Raw genomic sequence first — 7,834 nt, 5'->3', positions numbered from 1 at the left:
ACCCGTGCAGCACAGCAGTAGTCCCAAGCTTTTTCATGGAGGCGCCTACTGCACGTAACATTCACAGGTGCAGTGTCCGTTGGACCAAATCGAGCCGCGCGCACGTAAATTCACCACGACCGATCCAGCGTTCTCGTCAATTGATCCGCACAGGGACTGTGGAGCGTCGACGGGAAGCCTCGCCGGCTCACCGTGCATCGTTCGGCGTTCGTCCAAGTCCATGCACGAATGCAGCGCAGGCCGCCGGAGCCGCCACCTGCGCCGTGTGCATCACGGTCAAGACAAACACAACAAGGACACAGGCACGCCTCGTGCGGATGCCCCCACGCCTTCCTCCTATCCGTGTCGCCCCGCAGCACGTGGCGGCTCCCCGGCTCCGTCCGGCCACGGTCGCTGCACCACCGCCATCCCGGCGGGGTGCCGGGGCCGGAGCGGCGTCGACGTGGAAAGGGCGGACCGGCGGAGGGGGCACTCCGTCCACCGTCTTTATGTGGCGCGTACCACCGCCATCAATCCGCTCATTTACGCTCCGCTGCGCTCGGTCGCTGGGGTGTATTCACCCATCCGGAGCACTGCCGCCGGTCTAGTGCAAGTGCATGCAGCCGCCACGAGCACCATCAGTGTTCAGTCAGCCAGTTCGTGGCCTTGACCCTCATCTTTATTACGTCCGTCCGTCGCCGTAGACTAATCCGATGAGAGAATCAATCCTTCAACGGCAGACACCAATCACCGTGCTAATAATAAGTTCTTTCAAGACACCAAATCACCACGCTGGATACTTGGCTGTATGCGTACTTGCATAAATTTGCACTCCCTGTGCGAGAGAAGAGAAGACTGATGATCATCAAGCAGATAATCTGTCTTTTTCACAGAAGTTGCGAGGCTCATACTGTTCCTCTCATTTTTGTTTTCAGTTGTGACGTATTGGGGATGTCATGTACTCCAGTAGTAACTACTCCTACTACTCCGTCCGTGGTGTCTAGTCAAGCTGCTAGGGCGAGGGGACAGGGAATGGGCAACTGGAAAATGGTAAAACACTGTCTCCTCAACCTGGCGCCGCACCTGTGCGCATCTGGAGCCCAACCTCGAAATGTCCGATTTGTGATGGCTACACAGGTGAACGTCGCCACGATCGTGACCAATCTTACCACTCCTATGCGAGATGCGACCTTCTTTAGTGTACACACGTATGCACCCCCCATTATTCCTGGGTGGCAATAAGGACACGAGACCAAGGTGTCAACTGTCAAAGAAGGCAAATGTTGTTGCTGAGCTCTAAATAAACTATCTTATATCATGCCATCAATCTTCCTGCTAAAAATAACTACTCGACCGAGACGTACTGATCTTCTTTTTCTTTCAAGTGTAAGATGCCAACATATATTCATCATCAGCTGCAGACTAGTGGCGGACTGGAGGTAGCCCAGCTTTGCAACCGCAGCAAGGGAGGGAGATTACTCCCATGATAAATACGTCCATCCACCGGGAGCTCGGCCAAATGAATTCAATTCAATTGACGCGCACAGGATATGAAACATTTAAGGGAAATAATGAGGGCGCGCCAGCAATGAATCGGAGTAAATGGGAACCTGAATTTGCTGTAGTAGGTGTACTACTACTCCCTCCACTCGCACAGGCCACATCACGATCGACCAACCAGCGATTCATTGATTAATCGTTTTTAGTGTGGTAAGCAAAATGGTTCTCCGTGTTCCAAATGTAACCTTCAAATCAAAAGTAGTAGTACTAGTACTGTACTGTAATTGGGGCTCCATCTCTAGTATTTCTCCTTTTTGAAACTGCTAGCACTATTATTATTTATTTCCCGCAAAAAAAGTGTAACTGTTATTTTGATTCCGTGCCTCGGAGATGAAAAGTTGATCCGAATAATCCAATGTTCCAGAAGTGGTGGTACTCCTACTCGACTATTCATGCGGTTGTCAAGTGAGTGATCCAGTCATGCTGTACTAGCAGTGGCAACTATTCATGGGAGTGGAAAGTCAATGCACATCACATCCCGTGAGTGTGCGCTTCACGTTATTATGATACTAGTTCAAGTTGCTAGTCCAGCACGCCTCCGGATGGGGAGCAAAGCATTATAGTATTACCGTAGCTGAATTAACGTCCGGAAATAAAGCTGGATGGTTAAGCCAGATAGGTAGTCAAGTCAATGGTCATGGTGCTCCACAGCTGACTTGATGGAACCAACTGACAATTCGGCAAGACGATTATGTTAATGGCGGCGTTACGCCCCGAGATTATCATGGAATCTCAGGTTTGGAAGCACCATGGAAATGGCTGCAGGTCTGCGTTGCTCCGCTGGCAGGTGATGTGGGAGAGAGAGGAGGAGGAGAGGCATAGAAGGAAGTGGTGAGTTCAACCTTTCGGTTTCGGATCCCGATGCCATTTGGGACACAGCGGCAATTTAATGTCGGCTCGTTCCTTTCCAGGTTTCCGGCCTCGGATCTCTCGTCTGATCCCGGTGCAGGATCCATCCATCCGGCCCATCACCAGTCCTACTCAGTCCAATCGAAAACCCAAAAGCCAGGTTAAATTATGGTTGCACACGCGCAGCAAAAGAAAATAATCATAAACACGTATTAAGCAGGAGTAGGTGTACGTAGATTTGATCTCCGCAGACTCCAGGGAGCTTTTGGCTACTGGATGCAACTGGTGGGAGAATGATAGCACAGCTTATATTCAACCGATTTAGATGACGAGCTAATAATAGATACTCCCTTCGTTTCAAAATAGATGATCCAATTTTATACTAAATTTAATAGTATAAAGTTGGGTCATCTATTTTGGAACGGAGGGAATAGGTGTATAGGCATCATAGCCTGTTTTTCACCGGATGTGGCATCTTAGACTTTTGCGTTTTGCTCCAGTTTGGATCGTTTTGTGAGCCTTCGATGGTTCTGAGACTTTGTGTTTGTACTTGCGTTTAATAAAGATCGTTTTGTGAGCCTCCGGGGGGTTTCTTTTTTTGTTGTAAAGATTTGATTTCTTTTCTTTGTTTAGTCAGCACTGAGCACACAAATTAGGCTTTGTTTAACTGTTAAGCATAGTGCAGAAACAGCAGAGGGCATAGTGCTGTGGACGGAGAACGGGGAAGAAAAGTCAACAGAGCAGGCCCGACCCGACCCGCTATGCCGTGCTGCTGCTACATAAATGGCTCCAGCTGTACCCGCCCTCGCCCTCGCCCTCGGCCGAGGGAGAGGGAGAGCGAGCAACAGTAGGACAGCCAGCCGAGGCCTCGAAGACGGCGGGCCCCTTTTCAATACTCCCTCCCTCCGGCCCTTAACTCGCATCGGTTATCGCCCCTCCTCCACACTGTACCGGCACTGTACCGCACCATACGAGTACGAAAGAGAGTGACGAGTAGAGCTGTAGAGAGCGAGAGAGAGGGGGTAGACGTAACGCGAATCCAACGAGGCCATAGATCGAGCGCGTGTCCCGCGCTCGCCGGCCCGCTGCCATGCCCATGCGTGCGCTATAGTTGGAGAGAGAGAGAGAGAGAGAGAGGAGTTAAGGAAGGCGGGCAGGTGCAGCAATGGTGGATGCCTCCTGATTGCTGACTCCGAGAACTCCAGCGGGGCGGGGAAAGAAAAGCTCCTCTCTCTTCTCTTCCAACTAGCTCCCTCTCCTTCCCTTCCTCCTGAGCTGTATGCATGTTTACTGCTTCTGCTTCGCCAGGACCAGAGAGGTTACTGCTTCGTACCGCGCCCCCGCTGGCTCGCTGCATCTCTATGCCCTGCCCTGCTGCCGCTTCTTTCTTCCTCTTGCGCGCGTCTAGTGGCACCGCAGAGCTTGGCGTGGCAGGCGCGACGCGAGGGCAGGCATCTGTCTATATAGCGCCGCCTAGTACTAGCACTACACCTCGATCGTAGCACCAGCGCAGCGCTGCTTCTTGCTACTAGTCGCCGGACTGCGCGCGCTCGAAGCAAACGACGTGGGAAGCCGAGAGGAGACCGAGGAGGCAGGCGCCGGGAAGCCGGGGGCCATGGACTTCGGCGACGACCTCGTGCCGGGCTCCGAGGCGCACCGCCGCAAGAAGCGGTACCACCGCCACACCCCGCGTCAGATTCAGCAGCTCGAGGCGTATGTGAATTCACTCGTCCCTTCCCCCCGCCGCCCTTGCCTCTGTTGATTTCTTCATTGTCTCTTGCTCATCTTCTGTGGTGTGCGTGTGCGCGCAGGATGTTCAAGGAGTGCCCGCACCCGGACGAGAACCAGCGGCTGCACCTCAGCCGGGAGCTGGGGCTGGAGCCCAGGCAGATCAAGTTCTGGTTCCAGAACCGCCGGACTCAGATGAAGGTACGCACCCATCCCATCATCCATGTCCGCAAGCCATCTTTTTCACCCTCCTTATTTCGGAACGAGATGATTCCTGATCCCTCTTCGTGTTTTGCTGAGCGAGACGGCCGGCAATTAAGCCAAATTAATTCGTTCCATGTGTGTCGCTTCTAATTTTGGCTTGGCTTGGCGGCGGCGACGACGCGATCGCAGGCGCAGCACGAGCGCGCTGACAACTGCTTCCTCCGCGCGGAGAACGACAAGATCCGCTGCGAGAACATCGCCATGCGCGAGGCGCTCAAGAACGTCATCTGCCCGACCTGCGGCGGCCCGCACTCCGGCGCCGACGACTACTTCGACGAGCACAAGCTCCGCATGGAGAACGCCCACCTCAAAGAAGAGGCAAGCAGAGCGCACGCCGCCTAACTACCACTCCGCCTCCCGCATTTGCTTGCCCCGCCGCGATTTGCGCTGACACCACGATCGGCATGGTGGTTTTGGTTGGGTGCAGCTTGACCGGGTGTCCAGCCTCACGTCCAAGTACCTGGGGCGGCCCATCACGCAGCTGCCGTCGATGCAGCCGCTCTCCATGTCGTCGCTGGAGCTCTCCGTCGGCGGGCTCGGCAGCCCGGTGGCGCTCGGCCCGGCGCTGGACCTGGACCCGCTGGGCGGGAGCTCCCCTTTCCAGCTCCCGGCGCCCGTGTCGGAGATGGAGCGGCCGATGATGGCCGAGATGGCGACGCGGGCCATGGACGAGTTCATCAGGCTGGCGCAGGCCGGCGAGCACCTCTGGGTCAAGGCGGCGGGCGGCCGGGAGGTGCTCAACGTCGACACGTACGACAGCATCTTCGCCAAGCCCGGGAGCAGCTCGTTCCGCGGCCCCGACGTGCACGTCGAGGGCTCCCGCGACTCGTGCCTCGTGCTCACCAGCGCCATCGCCCTCGTCGACACGTTCATGGACTCGGTGAGGCTTCGTTGCATTTTGACATCCATTGATCGATGGAATCGTTTGCGTGACGTGCACTGGCCATTGTTGTGTGTGTCTCTGCAGAGCAAGTGGACGGAGTTCTTCCCGACTATCGTGACCAGGGCGCGCACGATCGACGTTCTCGTGAACGGCATGGCCGGCCGGAGCGAGTCTTTGGTGCTGGTAAGGCCAGACCACCGCGGAGTCCATTTTGCACGGGTGGATTGCTCCTTTAATTTAGTCATGTCATTAGGCGCACATGGACGAGCATTTTACTTTTTTTTTACTGGTGTGGCGCCGCAGATGTACGAGGAGCTGCACGTGATGTCGCCGGTCGTCCCGACGCGCGAGTTTTGCTTCCTCCGCTACTGCCGGCAGATCGAGCAAGGCCTGTGGGCGATCGCCGACGTCTCGGTGGACTTGCAGCGGGACGCCCGCTACGGCGCGCCGCCGGCCCGCTCTCGCAGGCTCCCCTCGGGCTGCCTCATCGCCGATATGTCCAATGGCTACTCCAAGGTACGCACGTCGCCGGCGGCGGCTTAGTTCACCATCATTTGCTTTGCCACATTGCGATCGGGTGTGTCATGACGCGCGTGGAATTGATCGTTCGGTCAGGTGACCTGGGTCGAACACATGGAGACGGAGGACAAGACCCCCATCAACCAGCTCTACCGCGACCTCGTCCTGAGCGGCGCGGCGTTCGGGGCGCACCGGTGGCTGGCGGCGCTGCAGAGGGCGTGCGAGCGGCACGCGTGCCTCGTGACGCCGCCGCACAGGGACATCGCCGGGGTGACGTTGGAGGGCAAGAGGAGCATGATGAGGCTGTCGCAGCGGATGGTGGGCAGCTTCTGCGCCAGCCTGAGCGCGTCGCAGCAGCACCGGTGGACAACGCTTTCGGGGCCGGGCGCGGGCGTGGACGACGCGGCGGGCGTGCGCGTCATGGTGCACCGCAGCACGGACCCCGGGCAGCCCAGCGGCGTGGTGCTCAGCGCCGCCACCTCCATCTGGCTCCCCGTGTCCTGCGACCGGGTGTTCGCCTTCGTGAGCGACGAGAACACGCGCTCCCAGTGGGACGTGCTCTCGCACGGCAACCCAGTGCAGGAGGTGTCCCGCATCCCCAACGGCTCTCACCCGGGCAACTCCATCTCCTTGCTCAGAGTAAGCATCGCCTAGCTCGTAACTTTGCCAATGGCAGACGTAGGTGTTTAACTTAACGTGGTGTTCGACGGAATGCAGGGCCTGAACGCGAGCCAGAACAGCATGCTGATCCTGCAGGAGAGCTGCGCGGACGCGTCGGGGTCGCTGGTGGTGTACGCGCCGATCGACCTCCCGGCGGCGAACGTGGTGATGAGCGGCGAGGACCCGTCGGCGATCCCGCTGCTGCCGTCAGGCTTCACCATCCTGCCCGACGGCCGCGCGTCCAGCAGCACGGGGTCGGTGGTGACGGTGGCGTTCCAGATCCTGGTAAGCAGCCTGCCGTCGTCGCGGCTGAACGCGGAGTCAGTGGCCACGGTCAACAGCCTCATCGGCACCACTGTGGAGCAAATCAAGGCGGCCCTGAACTGCGGCAGCAGCCATTGATGAGGGGCGCTCCGCCTGCCCTCCGTCAGCGGGAGCGAGTAAGAGCTCCTCCCCCGCCATTCATTCCCATTCAAGGCGGACCGGGGTTTTGGTTGGTTGGAGCCTTGAATGCCCCGCGCATTCATGGAGACGGAGGAGCCGCGCCGTGGTGGTGGTGGTGGTGGTGTCGCTCGGCTGGGGTTCATCCTCTGGCGCCGCCGCTGTCACCACGCCGTCCGGTCGCTGGATGGGCGCCCACTCGCCCACGACCTCGTCGTCGTCGTCTTCTTCCACGTTTGGTTAGGTATCTAGTGAGTCTCGTCTAGCTATGATCATCTCTTGGTTTGCAGGGTTACTTACGTTTGGAGTTTGCATGCATGCATGCACGCATGCACAAGCACGTCTCGATCTCGAAGTTGGAGGCTTTGCATGAGCCCGAAGGAGTCAAGAACGCACCATGCTTGTCCCGTTCCTCTCGCCGCGGCCACGTACTATCATCATCTTCTTCTTTCTTTTTCTGTATTTTCTTCTTCTCCTCCCTTTTGATCGTCCTCCCATCGCCGCAGCAGAGGATGAATGGTTCGGGTATTGACTTCTGTCCATCAATGTAAAAGCCTCCAATCAATTAATGAACATTCAGATTTTCCTTTGCCCAAGATAGTATCCCAAAGTCTCTTCAGAGCTGGTACCAGTACAACGTGTATAAAGCTGGTGCTGTGGAGTCGATCTCTTTCGCTCATCATTGCCATTTGCCACTGTGACCTGCTCGCTGCATTTGCTCTCTCCTGACTCCTGTGATATGTTGTACAGTGGCGGTAGTTACTCGTTTCTGTCCGACTATGAGATGAGGCTTGTGGTGGTGTTCGGGCTTGAAGGAGAGCCCGCAGAGCTAGCGCAGGCTGTAATGCGGTGTGGGGCTGGGGGCCAACGCGTCGCAGCATGCATTTGCGTCTGCATGGCCATGGCACCCCTTCAATTTGCCGTATTAATATGGGTCGTTGGGTCGAGCTG

General features: G+C 56.9%; 1 protein-coding gene across 1 annotated transcript; it reads left to right on the top strand.

Moving 5' to 3' along the window:
* Positions 1-3,303: 3,303 nt before the first annotated feature.
* Positions 3,304-7,479, top strand: LOC123145641 (homeobox-leucine zipper protein ROC8). Its single transcript, XM_044565106.1, has 8 exons — positions 3,304-4,101; positions 4,200-4,317; positions 4,510-4,698; positions 4,808-5,260; positions 5,348-5,446; positions 5,567-5,779; positions 5,879-6,421; positions 6,500-7,479. Exons 1-8 carry the CDS (start codon positions 4,004-4,006, stop codon positions 6,842-6,844), a joined length of 2,058 nt encoding a protein of 685 aa, XP_044421041.1. The 5' UTR covers positions 3,304-4,003; the 3' UTR covers positions 6,845-7,479.
* Positions 7,480-7,834: the final 355 nt, after the last annotated feature.

The sequence above is a fragment of the Triticum aestivum genome, chromosome 6D (assembly GCF_018294505.1).
Source record: "Triticum aestivum cultivar Chinese Spring chromosome 6D, IWGSC CS RefSeq v2.1, whole genome shotgun sequence".
NCBI classification, from domain to species: domain Eukaryota; kingdom Viridiplantae; phylum Streptophyta; class Magnoliopsida; order Poales; family Poaceae; genus Triticum; species Triticum aestivum.
The sequence above is the reverse complement of the archived record's forward strand: the minus strand, read 5'-3'. Positions and strand labels throughout refer to the sequence as shown.

Bases quoted from the DNA above. Each gene is read 5' to 3' on its own strand.
- LOC123145641 (XM_044565106.1), top strand. From the start codon at position 4,004: ATGGACTTCGGCGACGACCTCGTGCCGGGCTCCGAGGCGCACCGCCGC. The intron at 5,261-5,347 runs GTGAGGCTTCGT...GTGTCTCTGCAG, and splicing joins TCGACACGTTCATGGACTCG to AGCAAGTGGACGGAGTTCTT. The intron at 5,780-5,878 runs GTACGCACGTCG...TCGTTCGGTCAG, and splicing joins TGTCCAATGGCTACTCCAAG to GTGACCTGGGTCGAACACAT.